At 36.7% G+C, this 26,438-nt stretch overlaps 1 protein-coding gene across 3 annotated transcripts in view; it reads left to right on the top strand.

The window, feature by feature from the left end:
• The first annotated feature begins 2,747 nt into the window (after nucleotides 1-2,747).
• The window catches only part of LOC129768557 (E3 ubiquitin-protein ligase SMURF2), a 67,395-nt gene continuing 43,704 nt past the window's right edge, over nucleotides 2,748-26,438 (top strand). The window contains exons 1-3 of one of the 3 annotated variants that reach the window (XM_055770286.1): nucleotides 2,748-3,191; nucleotides 3,866-4,781; nucleotides 15,762-15,800. In XM_055770286.1, the coding sequence (XP_055626261.1) occupies nucleotides 4,727-4,781; nucleotides 15,762-15,800 (94 nt within the window). In that variant the 5' untranslated portion in view covers nucleotides 2,748-3,191; nucleotides 3,866-4,726. Of the gene's footprint in view, nucleotides 3,203-3,865; nucleotides 4,782-15,761; nucleotides 15,801-26,438 lie in introns of all 3 variants that reach the window. The other 2 variants (XM_055770285.1, XM_055770287.1) reach the window with 2 other exon arrangements.

The following is a 26,438-nucleotide window of genomic DNA, read 5'->3' as shown; positions in this document are numbered from 1 at the left end:
ATGTTAGATGGTTGGATGAAACAATGTTGGGTAATAAAATTATATAGCCTCATTCTTAACCTAGAAATGCATTGACCTCGAGAAACATTCCTTTCTTCATTAATCGCGATTACAGTGGCAATTATTCGATGTATTCATATTTTGATTTTAAATTATTCGATACAAAATTACTCGATTATAATTTTAGATATTCGATTGTTTGAATTAATCGAACGATTAACCGACGTCTCTACGTGGACATTTTCATTGTCCACGTGGTATGTGGACAGCCCCTTAGTAACTGAGAAATAAAAGGAGAAACAGTTATTATGTTCGAAGCATGTAAAAAAATTATAGGAGGTTGTGTCCAAGATACGACCGCATTGTTGACGTAGAACTACGCTGTTATTTTATATAAGTCGCTTGTTTATACCTTCGGATATTATTCTATAATGCTGTGAAATTTTAGAAACAACTGCTTAGTAGAATAATCTCTGAAATGATTTTTTCATTGTAGAATCAGTTGACGATAATTGATTGATGATTCATTCTTGCCCACGCAAAACAATCGTATGTCGCAATTTATTTCATGTCAATGCATTGAAAATTTAGCTCGAAGGCTATTCCGGTGGCCTTTTTCGAAATTGACATAGACTCGGCTACAGTCGATTATATACATGTTGCACCAGCACCATTATTCCATATCTCATAACTACATCAATATATCTTTGGCACCGCATGTAAACAACAACAATGACAACACTTGCAAGTATCAAATATCATGCTACATGTTATTTAGTATTGCCTCAAATGAATCGCACCTCTAGATATCGTTCATACAAACTAAGCGTAAACCAAGCGCCAAACAAGCGTTCACCATAGCATGCATACAGAGCCATACATTGGTGGCTTGAAACTACTAGCAATATAAACATTTCTCATCATTTTGTGCTATTCTCAAAAGAAACGCTTCTGTTAATATTACTGGCCTCGAAAAGAGTTGCATTACTTTCTCATGCTCGAGGGAAGCGCAGCTGTCACCCTTAGTGGAGGAAGTTTTGCTACTGGCAAGCAAAACCTAATCACATACAAAATTCCAGAACATTTACTTTCTTGATGACTGAACATGAGAAATAAACTCTTTTTGTTAATAACAACCTCGAAAACAGTAGCAATGCTTCATTATGATCAATCTTAGCGCAAATGCAATCCTAGTTGAAGGCAGTTTTGCGACTGGCACGCGAACCCAAATAACTTATAACATTCCAGTAAGAAATTCAAGATGCTTGGAATTCCCAAATAATTTTTTGGTGCACAACCTTAACGTCTGCTTCGCCATAACGTCAGTTTAATGCATTGATGCATTCTCAAAGGCACCAACGAAGCCTTTATGAAGACGGAAAATAAACAATGTTAACGGCTTGGAAAAAGACTGAATTATGCCACACAGCTTGTACTCTGCTGTAACACCCATCGATGCGAATTCGCTGATGAGTTTGTTAAGAGCGACCGCCTTCACCACCAGCGGGGGGAGCTTGATTTTGGTTGCTGCCTGGGCGTTTACATTTTCGACCGACGCGCCGAAATCGCCTACTTCGCTGTTGTTCGGAGCGGTGTCACATTTACGAAGGCTCGGTTCAGTGCGAGCGCTTTTCACTGCACCAACACCGCGTGCATCATTAGATGACGCTTACCTCGAAATTTTATTGCCCCTGGCAATGCGTTCGTTTTTTGCAGGGCTCGAGCCTGCCTTCCTCTTCTTCTTGCTCATCGTACACTACGCGAAGCGCCCAATTTATGACGCGGAAAGAAGAACACACGATACGAATAACGCGAAAAACGAACAGAAAAATCAAACGACGATTTCCAAGTTGGATAACCACTGGTGGGGTCCAATCTTAAATCGAAGCGCAGCGAAAGCAAAGTGAACTGGATTACTCAACAGTCCGATGCTAAATGAAAGTTTGCCTCAGCGAGATCCACTGTTTATACTCTAGGCAAGTATTCCCCTTCATTCTTCTTCTTTTCCTTTGTTCACGGAGACTTTAAATCCTAAGATTTCCCCTCCGTTGGTCGTCGATAAGTTGCTCGTTATTGATATCTCTGTTCGGGAAAGCACTCAAATGGACAAAACAAATGTATGGGAAAATAGAAACACTTAAAGTTTTCATGAATTTTATCCATTTACTAACCAGGGGATTCTATTGTATGACATACTAAACAAATCTTACGGAATTTCCGATTCGTTTAGTATGTAAATCGCCAAAATCCGTTCGCGGCAAAAATAGTTATTAACGTTAACTTTATTTCATAAAAACGTAACCTGTTTTCTGGTTTGACACTCTTAATGAAAGACGTAGTTCTACGTCAAAAAATCAGTTAAGCAATTGTTAGAATATGGGTTACATTTTGAACTAATAGTTCACTGTTTGTTAGATTTTTACACGGATTTCGAAATTTACTCGGTTTATTTCTACGCGTATTCTGGAATTTACGCGAATTTTGGAATTTAAGCGGTTTTTGTTTACGCGACATGTATCCCAAGCGTAAAAAGCGACTGCAGTGTACGTACAATACATGCCGATATTGATACGAGAATATCTGTATTTGAGACTCCACAATGTACTGAACTCATGTAAAGTGTATTTCAACGACAGGTACAGTTACTAAACTTACCCGTCGTTCACTGTCATAAACACTGTGAACGCACTCCAATTTCCTCATGGAAGCGCCACCTAGCAAATCTTCAATCAGCTTCAGTGCAACTTCATTCATCGTCTCGTTTGTACGCAGACATTGCAAGGGCCTTGTGTAGTGGGACGTAGTCGCCGCCGTCGTTGTCGTCGTCGTCCCAAAAGTAAAGTGTTCATCATTCTCTGCAGTCGTGAAAATTTTTGCTTCAAATTTCGTCGCGTTTGACCGTTCCGTGGTAGAGCACTAACTTTGCGTGCCGGAAGCAATGTTCAGAATATACGTCGCAATTATCAGTGGACCAATTGAGTGCCCCAGTGGAGGATAAATGGGCATTTCTGCAGAACCAGTACCACAGAACGCAGAAAGAATCTGAAAATGTTAATTGATCTGTAGATCTGTCCAAGCAGTGTATAGGAGGCGAAAGTGTTGAAGAGAGGTGGCGAGAAGAAGCAACGAGTTCTACGCACTCATACATGTGTGTGCCGTGGTGCTCGTAGCGCATTGAAGTTGCCAGCAGTGTGAGAGAGAGGTTTCAGTATTTTTTTTTGTTCGCTTCTTCGCTTTGACCAACGTCATTTGATGTACCTTATTTTTCCCGTTTCAAAGCACCCTCCTCTATCACTACTACGATAATTTTACCATTTATTGGTGTATCTCCCATTCAGTGCTGGCAGTGTCATGTTATGAATCAATGATTTCTCGATAAAATTGCATGAGTTTGTTTACGATTTTTGACCATTGCATTGTCTATATTTGAATGGAATTAATTCCATGTTCAACATGAATTGACGAATCACAATACTACTGTTACTATTACTATTTATAAGAGAACTTTGACCCAAAAATCGTTTATACCTTTAGACAATATTTGTCAAACTTCATAATTAATTGATACAGATCGATTTTCAATCATATTTAGTTTAAGAGTTTCATTACCATAATTCAAAATATATGAAACATGATGAAATGTGTAATGTGCCTTATATAGTTTTAAAACCTGGAAATTAGGCAGCCTTTATGTCGGAGAAAGAATGCAACAATACAGAGTATATAGCAAAAAATGAGATGCATTTAAAATCTTTTAACTACCCGCTATCCGGGATTTCCTCTATTCGTTCGTCCCATTTACCCGTCACCTGGTCTCTGTATGTACCTCTGTCTGATCGGTATATTTTTCTCATTTATTTTCCAGCAAGCAAATGCTCTCGCTCAATCGGTTTGTTTCGGAGACATCCATAGCCATCCAAATAGGTCAGCTGCTTTCGGCAAACTTGCCTCATAATAGACTCACAATATTAGCAATTATTGTGTTGTGTCAAACTACCGTGGATGGCCAGTGTTGTCAGCAGCAGCAGCAGCCGTGATAAACACCCCAAAAGTGCAACATATTTGTTATTTTCTACTCTCGCCCTCACACGAAACGAGGATCGTGTCCCCTGACTGAGTTGCTGCTGGTTGTGCTGTTGTTGGTACGAGTCGAGTCAAGTGTTTGTGTTGAAGTCAGAAATTGAGCAGAAACCAGAAGTCGAGAGCAGAAGCTAAACAATAAAAAAGTGTATTAACGCAGCATCAACATACAGAAGATCCATTCACAAGAAGGGAAATTTTTACTCTCGCAATTGGCTCTATTGCATGGAGCCCTATCCGTTGCTCGTTTTGGAATAAAGAAAATGAGAAGGATCAATGCGGGTTATTAGTGAGATTCGTAGGTGAAAAAGTGTGCGTTTTTTATAGATGATTTTGAAACATCGAAGAGTTTTGTCACGAAGCAAAAAAAAACGCGATAAGTTATTCTCTCGTGTTCACAAGTGTGTTGTTATTGTGGAAGCACAGTGGTACGTAATTTGCACGTCACAGTCAATCCAAAAAAGGGTGTTAGTGTGGTGAAACAAGGTGAAGAAGCAAAATTGGAAGAAAAAAGCCTCGCCACTCGGAGGAGAATAAAAAGAACGGGAGGCATATCGCATAGTTGCGATAGCGGAAAATAAATGCAAAGTGCGATCGAGAGCAGGAGGCAGATATTTTCCGCTGCGCCACGGAAACAGCAGGAAAGATGAACAAATTGGAATATTCACGACGGAATGGTACCCAGAAGATTCGAATTACAAGTAAGTGTCAGCTGACAAGTTTTCAGCATTATGTTAATTGCATATTGAATGATATTGTTCAATATTTCATGTGGAAATACGGAGTTTAGGTAATTGAGTTAATATTTATTGTTCTATAACATTTTCTACTTGCATAATAATGTATAACGAGTATAAAAATAAATTATGTCATGTTTTGAACTACAATGCTGTAACAAGAAACATATACATGCATTTTTTAAATGTATTTCTTTATTATTTACCGTTTTGTATTGTACTTCAACATAGTTCTATTTGATCGGTGTAAAGTCAAACCGGGCCATGTGACAGTTTTATGATTTCGAGAAAAAAATAACTTGAAGTTCATTGTTCTGCACTTTTGGAAACAGGAAATTTCTTTGTTCAGTAATGTTCCCAGTAATGTAAGTTACTCTCGAACCATAATATAACCTGTGGTAATTGTAAAAAACATAAAGTCTCATGCCCACAACATATAGCTATTCGGCTTCCTATACGTACATGATCTACTCTGATTGAACCAATGAAGCACTTTTTAAGACTTGGTTAACTATGGCTGAACAATATCAGAATATTTTTTAATTAATTAACAGTAGTGAGCAGCAGATGCCAACCTTCCTGATTTTTCAGGATTTCCCAGATTTTTTATCACGCTTCCTGATATCCTGACGAACACTCAATTTATCCTGATTTTTGTATTCTTTACATTATTCGTAATAAATATACTGGTTTCCATGCCAATTTTTTTTTCATTCATGATAGTTCTCCGGTTCGCACTTGTATATATCATACATTAAGTTAAATTCTCTAGACACAAATCTGTACTTAACTTTTTTTATCTCTGCCCTCAATTATTTCGTGGTTTTCCAAAATTATTCAAGAGAAAAATTTTGAATCCACAGTCAATAAGATGGAACTATTGTAAATATTAGGCTGTCAAAAAAGTCCTGCGGTATTTTTTTAAATTTTCATTTGTTCATAAAATTAGTTACAATCATCTGTTTTAAGTCAAATATGCGCCGTTTTGTTCGATGACTTGTTCCCAACGAGATGCCAACTTCATAATACCCCTGTTATAGAAGCTCGCTTCCTTATTGGCGGAAAACTCGGATAGCCAATTTTCACAGGCCTCTTTTGTGGCTAACTTCTGACTACCTTCGACCACGACCGTTTGCGCTTCACGTTGTCGTAAGTGACCCACTTTTCATCGCCAGTCACCATCCACTTCAGAAACGGGTCGATTTTGTTGCGATTCAGCAGCGATTCACATGCGTCGATACGGTCAAAGATGTTTTTTTTGCGTCAACGTGTGTGGCACCCATACATCGAGCTTTTTTGTGAATCCAAGCTCCTTCAAATGGTTAATAACGGTTTGATGACTTATCCCCAGCTCTTGGCCGATGCTACGGCTGCTACTATGCAGGTCTTTCTCGGCTAATTCAGCGATTTTGTCGCAATTTTCGACGACAGGCCTTCTGGAGCGTGGCGCATTTTCGACGACCTCTACACCAGAACGAAAACGTTGAAACCATCGTTGTGCGGTGGAAATGGAAACTGTATCGGGTCCATAAACTGCACAAATTTTATTGGCAGCTTGAGATGCATTTTTGCCTTTGTCATAGTAGTACTGTAAAATATGTCGGATTTTCTCTTTATTTTGCTCCATATTTGCGACACTATAACTCACGAACGACTTAACCAAACAAAACACTGTCAAGGACTATATTATAGCGCGCAAAAATACCTTTCCAACAAGCTATAGTATGACTCGATACAATGAATACAACTAGAACGACGCGCTTACAACGACACCTCGCGGAAATACCGCAGGACTTTTTTGACAGCCTAATATATCTATAACAGTACTAAATATCATAAAAATTAGGAAAAGTTCAACAAGTCTTCCACTGCTGATATGCTTTCCTCATTTGTCGAGTAAAGATTCATTCATTTGAATTCAATGAAAATTTGAATATTGATTTCTCTGCAACTCTGCACTGTAGTGATGCTGTAGGTTTTTCGGAAAAAAATAGACGATCAAAAAGTCAACATGGTGAAACACTAGCATTTCCGCTTATGCGAGGATTTATACCATGCTTATTAATTGTTTTAAATATCTGGTTTCGCCAGAATATTCTGTTTCTGGTGAGATTTGGAATGGATTCTGTCTTATGAACTACCGCAAAGCAACCTGTTTCTCATATGTATGTCTCGCAGCTGTCTTCGACGAGGAAGAACATGTTCTGGGAGGATAGAATATTCAAGCTGTGTGAAAGATGGTGGAAGATTGTGAAACAGAACTATGGATTGAACATTTAATTATAATGCTTTGATTGAAAATGATTTTTTTGTTTTCCCAAAAATCGACATTAACTTTTCGGACAACCCAATATGAGCTATCCTGATTTATCCTGATTTTTATTTTCATTCTCACTGATTTTTCAAAATTATAGTTGGCAACCCTGGTAGTGAGTCAAAGTGTACTATTAGGTTATTAAATTTAGAGGGAGGAGGAGTGTGAGGCTGTAACTATTTATACAGTTATACAGTTCTGGTTGCGTTCAGCTTAATAGTCTCTGCCATCTACTACAGGCATGAATGTGATTGCACGGCTTACATGTTAAAGCCCATACAGTAGAATCCCGGTAATCACCGAGCGGATGATACGCGATACGGATTGAAAAAAAATCCGATCCTTACGTAAATCCGATCTCTTACGTTCGATTTTTTCGACCTAAAAACATGGTAGATTCGTTTTTCAGTGAACATCTATATTTATCTCACCAAATTTTATAAACATAGTGTCAACATTTGGATCGCTATATCAAGCTTGCTGACAAAGTCAGTCTGATTCTTCTAAGATTTAGTTTCGTACAAAAGCCGACAGGATCAGAACCAGTCTTCTGCGTTGCACACAAAACACTGCGTACGAGATGAACATGTTCACGCTGACTTCGCAGTTTTGTGTTTGCAAACAACCATGATTTTTTCGCACCTGTGTTTGAACATGTGACATGTTTGTATTCACAGTATGTTTGGATTCGTTATTTGATCCCAATGTTGCACATGATGTTCAAACATGGTGAACAGTTTCTCTTGTGTTTCCACCTCAAGCAACGGCAGGGTGTAGAGTGAACGAAGCGAATTGGACACCACACCATCCCCACTCAACACACGGTGTGTTGACATGAAAAAAAATTCCTATCATGACAATGCACAATGGTCCAGGAGATGCATTTGAGTGGAAATTAGCATTTAGAGCTCGACAGTTATTCTTTAGACAAAAACTGTTTTAGACAAAGTTGTTACTCATGATAGAGCGCTCGTTTTTATGTTGTCAAAAATATGGTGACCAAAATGTTCGATGAAATAAAAAATCTAACTTTCTTATCTTTATGGATAGAGGGAAACATAGTTCGACAATGTTGTAGCTCCAATTATTTGAGACATCTTTGTAGAACAAAGTACGATATGGCGCCTTTTTTCTAAGTTACGTTGTGGTCACCATGAAAAAAACTGTTTTTTTTGCTCTAACTTTTATATTTAAAATTTTACATGCAAACTGTCTTCGAAAGACTTTTAGAGCTTACTAATACCAACATTTTTCGATGCAGAACTTGTCAATATCTCAACTTTACTCAAAGTTATTGATATTTCTTCCCAAAAAACATGCTCTTTTCATTTGTTTGTCATTCTTTCTGGGGCAAACATAAAAAATGTTTGTTGACGGAATTTGAAAGAACAGATTTCACTCTATATAATATGTGATTTTCAAAACTATGTTATTTTTTGTGTTTAAGTAAATTAAAATTGAAATCATGAGTTTTTGGATGAAAACCCTTCAATAACTTTGAGCAGGATTAAGATATTGACATGTTCTGCATCGCAAAATGTTGGTATTGTTAAGCTCTAAAAGTAGTACGAAGACCATTTTGATGTAGAATTTTAAATATGTAGAGTGAAATATGCTCTTTCAAACACCGCCAATAAACTTTGTTTACGTTTGCCCCAGAAAGAATGTCAAACAAATGAAAAGATCATGTTTTATGGGAAGAAATATCAATTACTTTGAGTAAAGTTGAGATATTGACAAGTTCTGCATCGAAAAATGTTTGTATTAGTAAGATCTAAAAGTCTTTCGAAGACAGTTTGCATGTAAAATTTTAAACATAAAAGTTAGAGCAAAAAAACAGTTTTTTTTTCAAAGATGACCCTAACGTAACTTAGAAAAAAACGCTACATCGGTTATTTCAAGAGATAGAGACAAACTTTGTTCTACAAAGATGTCTCAAATAATTGGAGCTACAACATTGTCGAACTATGTTTACCTCTATCTATAAAGATAAGAAAATTAGATTTTTTATTTCACCGAAAATTTTGGTTACCATATTTTTGACAACATAAAAGCGAGCGCTCTATCATGAGTAACAACTTTGTCTAGAGAATAACTGTCGAGCTCTAAATGCTAATTTCCACTTAAATGCATCTCCTGGACCATTGTGCAATGGATGCTTCGTCTAAAATTTTTGGCAGATAAAATACACCTCTCTGTTCTGAAGAAAATAAGCGTTAATTGAAATCAGAGTTCTTCAAAATTGATATTATTATTTAGTGCACACATCATTTTATAAATTGAATTTATGTAACATCCGCCTTTATTAGCACAAGTACTAAAATTGAATAGAACGTGGCGGAGCTGTTTAGTTACCCAGATCGAATTTTGTTTAAAATGTTTCTCTAATTTTAACCGAATATAAAGTATCAGAATTATTCGGCAGTACTTTACAGCACATTCTGTGAACTGAAAGTCAAATTTAACTGAAGGATCGGTGAAGATTACTGGATTTCAAAACGTGCTGTATAGCGCTTGCGAATAATTTCGCTGTTAGATATTCGGTAAAAATTGCAGAAATATTGATAACAACATTCGTTGTGCAGGATGTACTTACCAATTGCGTAATAAAAGAACGTTGGAAAATTGCTCACGAATTATTTCACTTTTTCAGTAATTGGGGTGAGAATCAATGTAACGTATAACGTTTGTTCAGGGTATACATATTGCTTTATTCCTGTGACAGCGCAAATATTTAAAACAATTAAAATATATGCTTATCTAAAGAACAATGATTGTAACTTTTGAGACACTATTGAATTTCAAGCATTTTGTTAGAATGACGCGTCTTCTGAAAAACGGTTTTTAGAAGTTGAAAACATGAATGAAATGCCGAAAATATTTCGAAAATAATTATATATGGCTGGGGTCAAATATAACGTAAAATTTACCATGATCTGATGCTATCGTATAAAATTGTGGCTAATGTTTATTAGGTTGCCAAGTAGTTATAGTTAACTGTACATATTTTGAAACATGACAGTATTACGCAGTTTAACTACAACCAATTCTTTTCTTTTAACCTTCCTCGAAAACTATCGATAAATCCATGCAGTTTTTTTTGTTTATTAATTCGTTTATTTTTACAGGCTCAGTTACTTAAGTTTAAAGGAGACGAATTCTTAAATATAATTTTGAAACTATATATATAAACAATTAAACTTACATCTATGGTTAGTAAGGTGGAAAACCGATTACTCGCGGTGTACTCGAGTTTAGGAGGGTGACATATTTTTAGGAGAAGGATGGGATATAAGGAAATTGTAACAATGTTTATGAACACTCATTTCTTAAATCTATTCGTATATCTATAGTGTATTTACATTTCAACTTATTCTACTATTTATAGCAAGGGGACGAATTACCCGCCAAGAAAGGAAAGGAGGGTATAAATCCATGCAGTTATGTGTCACAAATCACTCCGGTGTGCTGAAAAGGGCATGGTTATATAGAAAGGAATGTTTCATGGCAGCCAGGACTAACTAAGGCGTGATAAAATGAGCTTTATGTTTATATCTGAGGTCGATGAAACTTATCATAATACAGCACATTGTCGATGATTTCGTCGGTTATAGAGTCTTCGAACTACTGACCACAGACTACAAAGAGGCTGGAAATGGATCTGAGTGTTAGATTTTAGAGAAGTAGGTGTTAATCGTTACATGACGTCAATGTTCTTGGGACGTTTTCAAGCATCAAATCAACTTGTAGCTTTTGAAGAAGGCTTTGGAAACATACCTTTGAACGATTATCTTTTGGTGCTGATGGTCAGCACCAACGTCATTTTACTCGAACTGCAACTGATATGTTCATATGTTCTGCAAGTATCCACGAGTGAGACTCGATGTGGTACGGGAAAGGGTTAAGGAGAATAACATTTGAAAGTGGGTAGCTTTGGATTGCATATTTTACGCGGTGCATTTAAAAATGGATGGACAAAAAATCACTAATATTTTACGACCCCCGAATCCTACAAATTCGTCTGTGATGCGAAGGAATATTAAAAGCACTGGGTTTACAAGCTCATGAAACGTTAATGTATCCTTTGACGAAAGTCGTATTCTCTCTTGTTTCTTCCGTTATTGATTCCGATTAAAAATTCGGCTGACTGCCAGACTTGCCACTGAAACAAATAGCAACAAAAGCAACAATTTTGCCTTCTATGATCCTAAAAATGAATGACTGGATCATTTTGGGAAGAATAAATTTACGGAACTTTTTATCATAGTAAAAATGGTCTTCTGTCTCTCTAATGGAAACCACCGAATGTGTAAACTTTCCTGAAAGCACAAATCTAGACCTAATTTTTGGGTATTTATTCATTTATTTGTCCAGCATTTGTATGACATCCGCTGTGCAATTGGTGCCCCAGACTTCAATTGGCAACATGCACGGAAAAAAATTATCATAGAGAGTTTCTTTCTATTCAGTGAATGTTTTTATTTCACGGGAAAAAACTATAGTTCAATTAATCAGACTTGCAAAAATGTGCATGGACCTCTAGCTTCTGAGTTCATATAGTTTTTGCAATACGAACTAAATTTTCTAGCTAGTTTCAGTGAAAAAGTATTCTACAAAGAAATGTTTAAGGAGGAATATTTTTTTCCGCGCATGAAAGAAAACGAAGAGCAATGAGTAATGCGACAACGGGTGGTATGTTTTGTACATGATGTGTTCGCATTATAAACACCGTATATGATGTGAGAAAAGCGTGTCATTAGTACATGTTTATGTTTGTGCATCATTGAGCGTGTTTGGGATGAACATTGAACACTAGCGAAAAGCATGTTCGCGTACAACAAAAACATGGAATTTGATGTGCACATGTGTAATTGTTTTTTCGGAAGACTGATCAGAACTTGTAGTAGTTACTGAGTGGCGCGATGTATCGTAACAAGTGGCTCATACAATCATTGAACAAGATGGTGATACCAGTTCCAGATGAAAGGTTGTTTCTAGTACAGGCGCTAAAACCGAGAATCGGTTTCGACTAAATGACAGACGTTTGGCATGGTTGACTGTTGTGGAATCGTTCTCGAGAATCGAGAATTTCTAATATTGCTTTTTCAATTAATTTATTTAATTAAACGAATCCATGACGGCACAAGATTAGTGCTTTTTGTGGTCGTGATGCTGAGGAACAGTGGCGTCGAGTGAGTGTCATTCTGCACTCCTAAAATCGTGTACCCGGGGGCGGTTCGCATGAAAAATGATTCGTTGATAGATTCAAGTTCACATAGTTTTGGGAAAAATGAGCTACTATAGGCGAGCATTGTAATTTCAAGGTGTAGTTAAAAAACCATATACCTTCCAGAAGGATAACATTTCGTACTAAATGGTGATATTTGATCTAAATTAGAACATTATATCTATGCCGGATGAAACCATGCAAAAATAATGGATTTATTTTTCATTCTTTCATTCCTTTACCGTTATTTTTTTAATTTTGAACATTGCAAGTGGTTGATGGAGAAAATAGAATTTTTTGGCCAATGGTTCATGTATCAACTAGCGCGATATCAATTGTGAACATATCATTCGGAGGCCTAAATGTTCAGTCAAATTGATGTGTCCACGATGAAGATTCGGCGGATCTTTGGTGATAAAATTTTGATAGTGTTTTCGATTGTCATATTGTATGAGCATAAGTTAAACTTAAGTCGTTTATAGCTATGGTTATAACCAAGGTTAATCTGTGTCAACCAGAATTATGCCAGTCTAGGTGAACTCGAAAGCATTTATATTAGTGGGATAAAATCTGCCTTTGTAAACTCACGATCAAAAAGTATATAAGTATTGGATTCAATTTCATATTGAGCTCAGAACTTTTCGGTTTAGAATTTGCAATAAATTTGAATTGTTTTCTAGCTGCAACAGAGCCGGATTCAATCGTGTAGGGGAGAGGGAATCAAGTTGGCGGCGTGAAGCTTTGGCGAGTCCTGGATCTTGGAATTATTTTTTTTAATGATGATGCAGATTCATATATTCATATAGTGTTTTCTATCATATTATCTATTGGATGGGCAAAAAAACTAAAATACTTGTCCACCCAAAAGCTTTGCGCAAAAAGCGTCGAATGCCTGGAGGCAAGTTGGTGAATATGGTTTGGTCACCCAAAAATCAACAAAATGTAATAATAATTATTTATTTATACTTGGTTGGAACAGTGGATGTGCCATTTTCATCAACACTGTAAATGTCACACGCAGGAAAACGATACCGAGCTCGTATATCTCCCAAAGTTCGAAAAAATGAGTTACAATTTTCTTTATTGAACGCCATTAATCGAGCCGCTGAGGTATTTTCTGGCTTTCTCAAAGATAGCTTATGAGTCTTCATAAACATTTCAACCCATGTCCGTCCAGCGCATGTTCCTTTGAAAGGATGCTCTATGCCATTTCTAACCGCAAACGAATAGGCAATTCTTCGAAGCTGGACCTGAATGTGGCTTTAAAGTGGCCTTTATTGGACGACGTATCCTGAAATTGATACAGATTTAATATTGCTTGCATAAAGAACATGGAAACGCAAATGCTGAATTGAAAACCTAACCTCCATGTCTGGATATTTTCGTCGATACCATCTCAAAGTTGGTTCTGGCACACCGAACTGTTTTGGAGCACCCAGAACAGACAAACCCTGTTCTATAGCTTTCATAACATTCTCCAAGCTGGTGTCCGACCAATATTGGTCTCTTTTTCGCTTATAAGTTCTAACCATCTGCAATAAAAAACCAAAAATTAACATAATTTCGCAGTTCGTCAACTTGCCCCCAAGCGACTTTTTCAATAAAAAAAATTTAGCTGAAAAAAAAATCATGGTTGAAACTCGCCGGAAACAAACAGATTATGTACAATAGAGTAACTTTATCATGTATAAAATAATTTTGAAATTTTAACTTTTCTCATAAAGTGGATAATGAAATTTGAAAAAACGGAAAAAATACCAAAATCACGATTTTTCTCATTTTTATTTTTCACTTTTTTTGTGATAACGTTCTCGGCAGAGTTACCGAGTACAAAGTTTGGCTTTGTTATGATGCATCTTCAGTAAAAAGTAGGTGGCGCTACCTTCATTACAACGGGTCAAATTACCGATTCGTCATCTTGCCTCTCTCGCCAACTTGCCTCCCTCTCCCCTACATGTTACATGTAAGGAGTAAGAGTATTCCTTCTGTTGAATTGTTCAGTTAGACCGGACAGCGGAGACAGTTGATATAATCATTGTGTTGTTATTAATAGCACAATAGCCCGATGTTTCTTGTTGCAAGTAAAACTTTTATAGATGGAGAAAGGCTAGGAATCCGACCGTGAATCGAATTCGAATCAAGCACTCTTCAAAATCTTCTTGACAGTACGCCAAAAAATCTGCAAAAAGGCATTGAGGCTAACGGAGCTCATATTAATTATTGATTTGGGTTATCTGTTTTGGTATGTTTTAGCCTCTTGCAATTGAGTGTGGACTTTTAAGCTATGATATAAGTTTTATGTATTTTAATGATTGTTTAAGCCTTTAACGGGTACCGGCATCTATATTGCCACTAACGATTTTATTTTTTTCTCTTTTTAAGAATAAATTTTCACTTCTGGCAACTATATTGCCACCAACATTTTACGCTAACCGGCCAGTGGCAACTATATTGCCACCAATTTGATCAATGTTTTTGATTGTTTTAAGTGTTGAAAATAAATATTTTGTGTATTTTAGCATGTAAACATGTCGTTGTATTGGAATTTGCATTGATTACATGCCTAGTCTCACGGCCCGTTAAAGGGTTAAGCATTGTATCTTTTATTTATGTTACACTCTGTTTAATCTAGCCCATGAAAAATAAAGTATTAAAATCACACGTTTCCTGATAAATGCATGAAAAAATGTGTGATAAAATTAAAAGTAACATATAATTAAAAATCTGAAATCAAATAAGGTGGCCTTTTTTTTTTATTCGGTCACTGTAGAACAACAAACGATAACATCAAAGTTCATCTGGTAGATGTTGGCCCAAAATCGTGGAATCCTAAATCACTCTGAAAAAAGTCGAAAACTTTTCCGACGCGTTTCATGTTTCGATCAGTAAAACTAAATAGGATTCAAACAGAAACATAGAGAACATAACATAAAAAAAATCACCTATTCAAAAAAGGATTTGTAACCTTAGATTCGTTCCCAGAAATGAATATCAACGCCTAGCACCGATGTATGTTTGCACATGTTTCTCATTTCGTTCTTTGTGGACTCCTTCGAAATCCCTGCGTGTGTGTGTATACGTTTTGAATCGTTTCACCTTTCATCATTTTCCCTCCTGAAGGATAACTTTTTGCCATATGCACATCATCCCATCCAATCACGGCCAATGTGCAAAAGAAGGGGGATTCGAAAGCAATACTTTGTTGGGTACACCTCACCTGATTATGGGTGTTTCGTCAACTCGATCCAATTTCCGGCCGGCGGGTTTCTTGAGCGGGAGATGTGTGCCATTCTCGAGGTCTTTTTTGCAGGTGTTTCGCTGGAATAAAATATGATACACAATTTCGAAATGTAGTACCCGACCAGTTTCTCTAATTAGATGTTTTCCTTTTTTTTCTTTTCAGTATTATGTGCCCGCAATTTGGCCCGGAAAGACCTTTTTCGTAAGTACATTATCAGCAAAACTAAATGGAATTGGTTTCTATCTATGAAAATAACCTATGTCAAAATTAGGGTAGATGTTCTAGTAGCTTCTAGCTCTAGCTTTTTCTTATAGTTGCTCTCTGCACCGAGCCGGGTACTTCACGACCTATATAACATCTTGTGAACCCGATTCGCTACGGTACCGTTGAGCAACTGGAGTGCCGTGGCGTGGGAACACATTCCAATGTCAACGACGTTGCCATTTTCGCCACCTTCAGATTTTCCCGCCGATTCCACCGGCTGTGTATAACCCATTGTGTCTCTGAAGGATGATTTTTAAATTAGAATAATGTTTCAGTTGTTCAGCTTGTAGATGCTAATGGAATGTAATTTTCCCCTGGATGGAACTGATAGAGTGTGTGAACGGAGATGAGAATGACATTGGAGTGTGACTTTGGTCTTAGTTTTCTCTTCGTTCGATTGTGAATCAGTGCACACTAGAGGTTCCTCTCGAATATCAACAGTTGGAGCGTATGTTAGAACGAGTAACAGTTGCAGTAACAATATTAATATAGCCCGATCAATACCAAAAACTCCTCACAAAGCGAAGCAAACAGGGCGTAGTGCGGTGTGGAGTGGAGTACTGGAATTCACTGGAATGGATGAATGGGGCAATAAAAAGTGAGAATCGACTACGGCTGCGATGATATACGGGTAATTTACGAGAGAAGAATCGTTTAGGGAGTGGTACCCCGAACCGCGGTGTACTTTCTCAGATTGTACAATTGAACCTTCTTCTTTGTTTTGGAAACAAGCAACAGAGAGAGTGAAATAAGAAAAAAGGCCCATCAGCTATGGCAATCTGGCGTTGCGTACTCCTGAGTTGGCCGAGCGTGAATGATTCGATGATGCTTTGTGAATGGGAAACGAGAAAAATAAAAAGTTTTGCTAGATGGAGAAGGTTGTTCACTTTTTGAATTCGCAATGAACTGGGCTGCAAAATTTAAGCCTGAAATATATTTTTGTGGTTACGGTTTCGTACCCAGCGACCTTTCATAACAACAACAAAAAAGAAACGTGGTGTGAAATTTGAACCTATTTTGATACATAAGTAGTAACAGCGTCGAAGTTTGGTACCCTGGTTTGGACCGAATAAAATATGTTCCATTGTTTTTCGTTCAGAAATCTCACCTTAAAGGTCATTAATATAATGAGGTTTTGTTGTTGAAGGTACCATTTACGACCGATGATGATAAAAGGTCGAAGCATGAAGACTCTTCATGGTATCGTCAATGAGCATCACATTCTCACAACTAACTCAACAAACATTTGAATTAGGTCGAACTTGTCGATTTATTACAGGTCTTGAGTCCGTTTTCGGTTCGTGTGATAGAACTACCCTTCTAATTTCGATACGATAGCAGCTGTTCGAAATATGACTTGTAACAAATTTTCTAAGTCCCCGATCAGCACGTACGTGAAATTTGGTTCAGTCGTTAGTCGGTAGCTATCATTGCATGCTGTTAACGCTTCCTACGCATACAACAGAGACCGATAATAGTCACTGGCATTGATACACACTATTATTCACCACCAGTTGGTTGGGTATACAAGGAAACCAACCCATGGGCGATATGATGGCGAGCGTGTACCTTCAAAAGAAACGCTGGAAGTGCACCGAAGCGTGTGGTTTACAAAGCAAAAAATTATCCAACTGTAGAGGCAGAGCAGCATGTCATTAGATAGTAGCAGCGAATCACCAACTATCAATGCTGCTGCTTGCATGCCCATAGAATAGCCCACGATGTGTGTTACGTATAGATGTTAGCCGTCTGTTTAGGGTTAGCCCATTTGTTTAACCATATGTAATTGACATTCAACGGGAGCTGTGCATAGAATTGTGGTTCATGCGATGGATGAAAAATGAGTTTATGCTTAACGTGACGTCCCTGCCGGAAGTAGGAATTAAGTAAAATTGGAGCGACTGCTGGGTCGCCCCTTTCTATACAAATTTAAAATTTGTTCTTGAATTCCATATGTCATGATGATTTCAAAAATGTAACATGAAGTTTCTCATGTGTTGGGTTCAAGAAGTAAATATTCCTAACAACTTTATTCTACCATATGCACAATCTGCATTATTTACTGAAATTCGAAGTTAGGGGTCCAAACCACACATATCATGGATCCGATTCGCAGTTCAATATTCATTTCAATATCCAATCATGGGGTTTCTTGGCCCACAGAAAACACTTTCGAATTGCATTGGTAATTTACGTTAATGTAATCGGTGTATATTAAAAATTCTTCAAAGGTTGTTCCCATCTAGAATTTGAAGATTTGTGATCGAGGCCTTTGATTACCGTTGCGGGTTTTGTCCCACCACTCCATAATTCGTTTAGTACCAATGAATGCTGTGAACCATCCACTCATGAGCTTGTTCTCTTGTAGTGTTCATCATCGCCAGTATATTCACGAGTATACTCACAGCCATATTGCTTCCATAATTCACGGACGTGCAAATGTATTTATTGTTCTTCGCCAAACTGCAGTACCCTACATTAATATGGTTATTGAATGTTTCGCTCAGCTGGGGCAAAAGTGGCGTTGGGGTTACTTATATTTGTGAATAATTGATCGCCATAATCAGCATTTCTTCGAAGAAACATTGAACATCCGCTTCTGTTTGTTATAGTGTCGTTGGTGATATCTTTAGGAAAACGCTTTGTCATGCAAGACGATAACAGTTTTGGATCACCGCATGGGTCATGAACCACGTTTGTCCGATTGACTTGAAACTCGATCGAATCTCATGATTCAATTGAAATCGTGATCCTAACCTAACTGTTTTCCTATGAATTTCCTTGCATTTCTGTTACACCGAACAAATATTTGATAACGTAGAGCCTATTTTCATCTATAATTGTTGTTTTAAAAGCGTGTTTATTTCACCCGAAAATTTATTACTATTTTCGTTCCACAAAAATGGAATACACGCGAAATTTTGCCAGTCAACTGTATACATTTAGCAACGTGTGGAACGAAATGTTGTAATGAAGCTCATTGAAGACTTCATTTTTGCGGTGCTGTAATGTCACAACTATCTCGCGATAGCAAAGGCTGTGTCGGTGTTGTTCATGATAGCGTCTCGCAAGTAAATGTATTCTTCTCCACGCCGCTTCTGTTGATTGGGTTGTAGGAATCGCAGTCGTTTGCTCTCTAACATTTGCGTATATGTCCATCATGAATTGTTGGCACATCTCAAAACATCGTATCGAATCATACGACACACATAAAAAATAATCGCTGCGCACTCTCTTGTTCGTTTCGTCTCCCCTAACTACATGTTCATAAATATCAAATCAAAATGAGTAATGATGTTCATAATGAATAAAGTATCTGTGGCAGGATCTCGTTGTTTAATGTAATATGCAATATCCGTGTTTACACTTCTGAGCGGCCGAGGGATTTTGCGCCAAAGAAATTTCTTTTGGCTTGCACTGTGGTTACACATACTGATGAGCTTGTAACTCAGAATACATCCAAGACGTATTTCTTGGCATTGAAATCTTAACTAAGAACTAGTAAGAATGTCGTATACTACATTAGTACCATTCACGAAGAAGATAGAGAGCACCATATGATCGTTTTTTTGACGACGATGAACTCCACATTATTGTTTCTTCTCCGAATCACAATTTCTCACGTCGTTGTGCAGTCACCTACCTCGATTCCAGCAAGGTATTTTTTGCTGTATTATAGTGACTATTAGCCTTTTTTGCTGGTTTGTCAAACGAACCTTCCTATCCGAAGGAAGAATTGCGCCAGATCCCCTCCCAAAAGGGCGATTGCCACCTTGCAATTCGATCATGTGTTATTTTGAGAATTTCAATAGTTCACTGTGCTCATTCAATAAGGCGTCCAGCTCGCCGGCAATGCGCCTGGCTTTAGGCAAATTGAGGTTACTTTCGTATGTGTGGATCAAAGTTAGATGAAGCGAACGTAGTGCCACATGTCACTAACATAAATAAATTCGTTCTGTCTAACACATTGAGCCCGACTTGTTCGTTCTATGCTTTCCACGAGCATTTTCACAATATCAGTGTTGGTCTCCGCTCACAAAGATATTTATTGTATAAAAATCAACAAATAATCAGAAATTCGACTATTAAGTAGTCACATATCGTAAAACTTCCGAAAACGAACAATTTTTTTATATTTCCTTATTTTGTAACTGTCAGTCTCACTCATATGAGTTTTTCTATAGAAAAGCTCAACGTCAGTCCCAATAGACCGACACGGGGCTCAACGTATTGAAAAAAATCATTTGTACATTGTTTATACAAAAACACTCAAATTGCGATTAAAAATTGAGGATGGAGGTAGTCGGGTAAAAATTTGGGGATTTATATTTTTTAAACTAAATTTTAGAAAAATATTAAAAAAATATTCACAAAAAAATGTTTTTCTGCATAGGACCACCCTAATCGGTATTAAATATATGTTAATCGGTGCCCTAGCGCTATCATATGTAGTTTACGACATATTCTCACGTTTTTTGTGCATAATTTTATCAAAATCCATCGAGCCGTTTCGGAGGAGTTCGACTACGAACACAGTGACACGAGATTTTTATATGCTTAGTCATTTTTTTTCGAGTTTTTCTATTCATCTCAAATATCTCGTAAAGTATTCTTTTTTTTTTAATTTGGGCTAAGAAAAAATATATAGACGTCACAGATCTGATCAGCCGTTCTCCTTTAATGATGAGTTATACGTTATACTAAAATTTTTTAATGGATTGACGCACCACCAAAGTCACGAAAAGGTAATTTGAATATTTTCAAATCAACTCTCAGCTAAGACATATGCTCGGCTGCTCGTTGCCAAGAACGAAACTGGAAAACTATGATTCATACCATCGACTGGTGAATTGTGCCTAGCCGCTACATTACTTGCTCGCGCTCTTGACGGCACAACTAGGGAAGCCCAGATTGTTCGTACAAATGGATCAATCATATCGTGTGATTTTCGTTCAGATAATGATTGACATTTTTCAATTGTACAATAATTTGTTTCAAAAAATGTACAATTTTCATTGTCGTAAAAGAGACGTACACATATTATATATTAAACGTGGTACTACGTTAAACAATATACATATTTATAATTCTGCATGGAAAACTATATATTGCCATTATCTTTATCATGATAGTTCAAAAAGTTTAATCAAAATATAGATATTCCATGAAATCTACGGAAAAGGAAATTACTTTTTGTCCGAACCTCATACACTCGACAAAAAAATTAGAGGAACAGAATGCGAAGTCGGAAATTTCAAGTGATTTTTGACATACTGTATCTTCGTGAAAAAATCAACGCATATCGATGGGATGCGCATCATTTTGAAGCTACAACTTTCAGGTATTATAATATTTTACGTTTTATCTTTCAGGTATTAGAATATTTTTCGTATATATTTTTATCTTGATGTGTATAGGTGTAGTGGGCAACAATATCGGGAAGAAATGAAAAATCGATTTTCTTTATTTTTTCAAGAATATTCTGGACTAACCCAATTTTTTGCCAACCAACTCAACAGCAAATCCAATTGACCTTATCAATCAGCTTTTATTTGGTTACAAGAACGTTCCTGTAGGACCTTCCCACAAAGAGATATTTCAGTTTGAATGAAAAATTACCCCTTCGTCTTTGATGATGAATAATTCAATAAACAACCAACGCACCGCAAATCGAAAGGCAGTTTTGAAAACTCCAATGAATTCTGCACAAGAATAACTTATTACTTTGACGAAAAAAAAATTATTTAAATTTTTTGCATCGATTTCAAAAAAGTGCCAAAAACAGGATTTTTATAGTGTTTTACAAAATCCACTGTAGTTCTGCAAATATCGCAGTTAGTTCTAATGCTTGCAGGCAAATTTTTAGCCTAGTATATTCCCTAAACATCCGTGAACGTTTCATATTGATACGTTCAGCCGTTTTTTCTAGCCGATTTTTCAAAGTTTGGAGTAAATTAGAGGAGCATTGCTTCGTAATCGTATCAGAAGTACAAAATCCAACGCGACTCTATGAACGAACGACTCATAACTTTCGTTTTCGTGAGACTTCAAAATAATTACGGGTTATATTTCTTAATAATTTGTGTATTTGAAATCAAACTCCATACATTGATAACACCAATACCACAATAGCTCAAAATAATGAACGAAGTGGATCACACCGAACAATGAAAAAAAATGTAACGTTCAAAATCTGTACACTTTTTTCACCCGAAACATATAAATTTACCATACATTGAAAGGTTAGACATAGTCCTACGTTAAAACTACCAAAATATCACTAACACTGAACGGTTCTACTATACGCCCTAATTTCAGGAATTACAGACTAGTATTTTGCTGTAAGTGTTTTGAGAAAAATATTATTTCGAGATATTAATTTTGAGTAACTTTTTACCAACCTAATTCCAACAGATCCTAGTTTTTCATTAACGCTGGATGAAATAGCTGTCATCCAGCCAAGAGGATTTAACAGTAGGCTTTGGTAGCTTTGTTGAGGGTATGGATGGTATCCAACAGGTTGTGTCTCATGGAAACCGGTTGAGCGAGACTGTCAAGCAAATTGTTGTTGCTAACTGTGGCTCTAAATTTATTGTCCCATTTATAAACATAAGATTGTCCCTACATCCTTATACCCTCCTTTCCTTCCTTTGCGGGTAATTCGTCCCCTTGCTATAAATAGTAGAATAAGTTGAAATGTAAATACACTATAGATATACGAATAGATTTATGAAATGAGTGTTCATCAACATTGTTACAATTTCCTTATATCCCATCATTCTCCTAAAAATATGTCACCCTCCTAAACTCGAGTACACCGCGAGTAATCGGTTTTCCACCTTACTAACCATAGATGTAAGCAAATTGTTTATATATATAGTTTTAAAATTATATTTAAGAATTCGGCTCCTTTAAACTTAAGTAACTGAGCCTGTAAAAATAAACGAATTAATAAAAAAAAAATTATAAACATGATTTTTTTTATTAATTCTTTTATTTAGTTACGTTTAGTTACTAAAGTTTAAAGGAGACGAATTCTTAAATATAATTTTAAAACTATATATATAAACAATTTTCTTACATCTATGGTTAGTAAGGTGGAAAACCGATTACTCGCGGTATACTCGAATTTAGAAGGGTGACACATTTTTAGGAGAAGGATGGGATATAAGGAAATTGTAACAATGTTGATGAACACTCAATTCTTAAATCTATTCGTATATCTATAGTGTATTTACGTTTCAACTTATTCTACTAATAAACATGATGTCCTTGAATAAAAATTTGCTCAAAAGCATAATACATGGCTATGACTATGGTTGAAATTTACACGTTCTTCCTTTATTGTTGTTAAAATTTCAAACTTTGCGCTACACCGTAAACTTAAGGATTTGCACTGGCTCGTCCATCATTTCCCCATAGATTTGTTCTTTGCGTACTATCCTTAACCCTTTCATTACGGCAGTGTGCTCCACCGAAGTGCTTCCCCTGTATGGAGCACTGCGCCGAAAAGTATGCACATCGCGCTGGTGTGATCGAAGAGCAGTATGAATTTCATGTCGTCTAAAGACGACAACAACCAACCAATAACCAACATTTTACCGTTTCTCTCTTATTTTGAAATAATTTGAAAAAAAGAATTGAAAGTGGAATTATGTGTATCCACAAACTAAAAGATGATAGGGTACCACTGCTCCATTGTAAATTAACGGATTTGTACAGATTCATCGCTGGTCTTGCTGGAAGCTCTAATCGAGATTTGTAATAACTGGTTCAGCGATTACATGCCAAACCGATTTAGTGGTTCTCAGATTTTTGTGAAAGTTGGTAGTTTCGTTACTCAACGCAAAATATTAGATCCGTATTTTTTGATGATGAATCTCTGTTACTGACCTATTTTAACACTTTATTGCTGTATCTCAACGATATGAATTTTAGTTTGAAGTGCTTCAAACTTGATCAAAAAATGACCGCAAACTGTTGCTTCGAGTGAACTGTACTGAAGATGGCGCGTCATTAACCGATAAATTCCATTGATAAGTAGGATTACGAAATATTGAACCGATGTTATCAAATATCATGACGTCGTCCTAGATTCCTAGTTAACATTTCGTGATTGAATCTCTTACATCGCATTTAAAGCGTGTGAAAGTCATGCTTTTATTTCCAGCGTCTCAAAGCAATTAAAAGATATAGATTGCATCAAGGCTCTCTATTGTGTTCGATATATGATGTATTCAATACCGCTAAAATAGAGCTGACATATTTTTTTGTCATGGAATCTCTTTCGGACCGAAAGACCGCAAAAAACTGTAGGGCTGATATATAGATTCACGAAGATTAAAAATCTGAGTTCATCGAATATTTTTGATCGAATATTCATTTTGAATTTCTATGGTTAATTAATTTCAACGTTAGTCGTCGAAATTTGTCAAACTTACAGCTTCATCGCTTCATTAGAGCCCAATATCTTTCGATTGGGCATAGTACTGATCGATTGAATGAATGCGTCGAGTGTTTAACTGTTGTAGTTTCTGTTTCGGTTGCTGTCGCCCCGTTTGTTGCTGTATTCATTCCCCGTTTTAACTAATAAACAATCTCGTTATTGGCATGACAAATGCGCATTAGCATACTACAATCAAATGAAAGGTGTTACAAACACTAGCCAGAACACCTTATAAATATTACCCGACGACAAAACAATTAGCTGCAATCACCTTCAAACGCTGAAATTTCTGAATGAGTGAATGTTTGCTATTTGACCTCAAATCGTAATAACAAACAGAAGCCCACTCCTACTCCTCCCAGCCTACACACGAAACCAAAAACCGGAAAAATTACGGTCGCGTATAATCAACCGCCGGTCGGCGTTAATTTGCAATTAATCATCGATGTGCAATATGCAAAGCTATTAGCGTAATAAAGAACAAACTGCTTATTGTGCTAACCACCGTCATTTACACAGTTTGATAGCAGTTTGTTATGGCGCAGACCTTTTCGTGCCCTTTGTGTGTGACAGCATGCCACCCAAGTTGTCATATTCGCGCTTCCGGACGACGAAGGCACCCTCTCACCATCCTTATAGTTGTGGACCGAAGGATGGCGCCAGCAGCTCCGTCGCCCCGTCGGTGCAACCAATTTCTGTAATCAGTTCAAGGAGCTCCAATCAATCTATCTCACTGGGAACGACTTGTGCACAAACAAAAATTAACTTTTAGCTCCTGTCATGTGTGCAAAGCGAATTCATTCCACCCAGTTGTTCGTAGATTATTTGCTAATGAAATTGTTCGCTTGTTTTGCCTGTAACATGCAACAAAAACATACCTCTAAAGCACGCGCGAACACCGTAAAGGCGTTTGTGTGTATTTATTCCGCCGCGAGGCGCGTAATCACTCGGTACCTGGCATTCGTCGTGATGGTGGCGCTGTCGGCAAAAGTGGTTTATCTTCCGATAAACTTGATGTACATTTTTTTGGATCTAGTACAACATTAATTACAGCCGTAATTTTTTGGACTTGAACTCATTCCACAGTGAACTAGGGAACGATTCTAGGGAACGATTTCATGTTAATGAACGTGGATCCACACAAAAATGTAATTGATTGTGACAACAGGGAGTTGACGCATTAACTCCTTCCATCATCGATTCTTCTAAATAGACTCTTTTCGGTCGCGAAACGTTACTATGATTTATGCAACCAATCAGGCTTAGGCCAATCAGCTCAGAAAGAACTTATTAAATGTATGAGTAATTTATAATCTTGTTCACCATACATTCACATTGAAATTTGGTATCGTCAAATATATTCCATATGTGGACTCTAATATTTCTTAGGTCATGCTCAATTTAGTTCCAATTCGAGATGAATACGATATTAATGCGATATATGGAAAGTCATTAAAAATCCATTACTTCTTTCAGGTTTGACATGTTTTGAAAACGTGGTTATTAGTCACTGTAATAACTGAGCGCAAACTCTTTTGAATAACATCAATTGAATCAGGGGATAGTAAAAATTATAAGACGAGTAACATTTTGTCAATGTTGAAATACAGCCATTCTATACCAAACCGATGAAGCGGTTCTCAGATTTTCGTGGTTTTGTTCTTTAATGCAAAATATTAGACTCTGTTATTATTTTTTCACTAGGGTGGTCCGAAAAATATTTTTTCACCTTTTCCAAGAAAATGTTTTTTTTTTCAAAAATTTATAACATTTGAACTATGATCGACATATTAAATTGAATCCAATTAGCTAAGCACCTTTGAAAAATTACGCTTACAAAAAATCGTTGATTGTATTTGATTTTTTTATAGTTTACATGGTTTAGGGATCAAGGACCCTATATTTTCTATATTTTTTCTGAAAGCTGAGGGTTTTTACATAGCATATCGGAATAAGAGATGTAATTTCTACCGTTTTTGAGTTATGATTTTTAAATGAAAACATGTTTTCCGTCTTCGTTAAATATTCAATGCGACTAGACTATTAATTCGGTTACATTATCAATACTGTTTATAATTTCTAATCCTCGTGTATCGAGTATCATATTTCACAAAAATTTGAGAACCACC

This window comes from Toxorhynchites rutilus, chromosome 2, assembly GCF_029784135.1.
Source record: "Toxorhynchites rutilus septentrionalis strain SRP chromosome 2, ASM2978413v1, whole genome shotgun sequence".
In the NCBI taxonomy this organism is placed as follows: domain Eukaryota; kingdom Metazoa; phylum Arthropoda; class Insecta; order Diptera; family Culicidae; genus Toxorhynchites; species Toxorhynchites rutilus.
The sequence above is the reverse complement of the archived record's forward strand: the minus strand, read 5'-3'. Positions and strand labels throughout refer to the sequence as shown.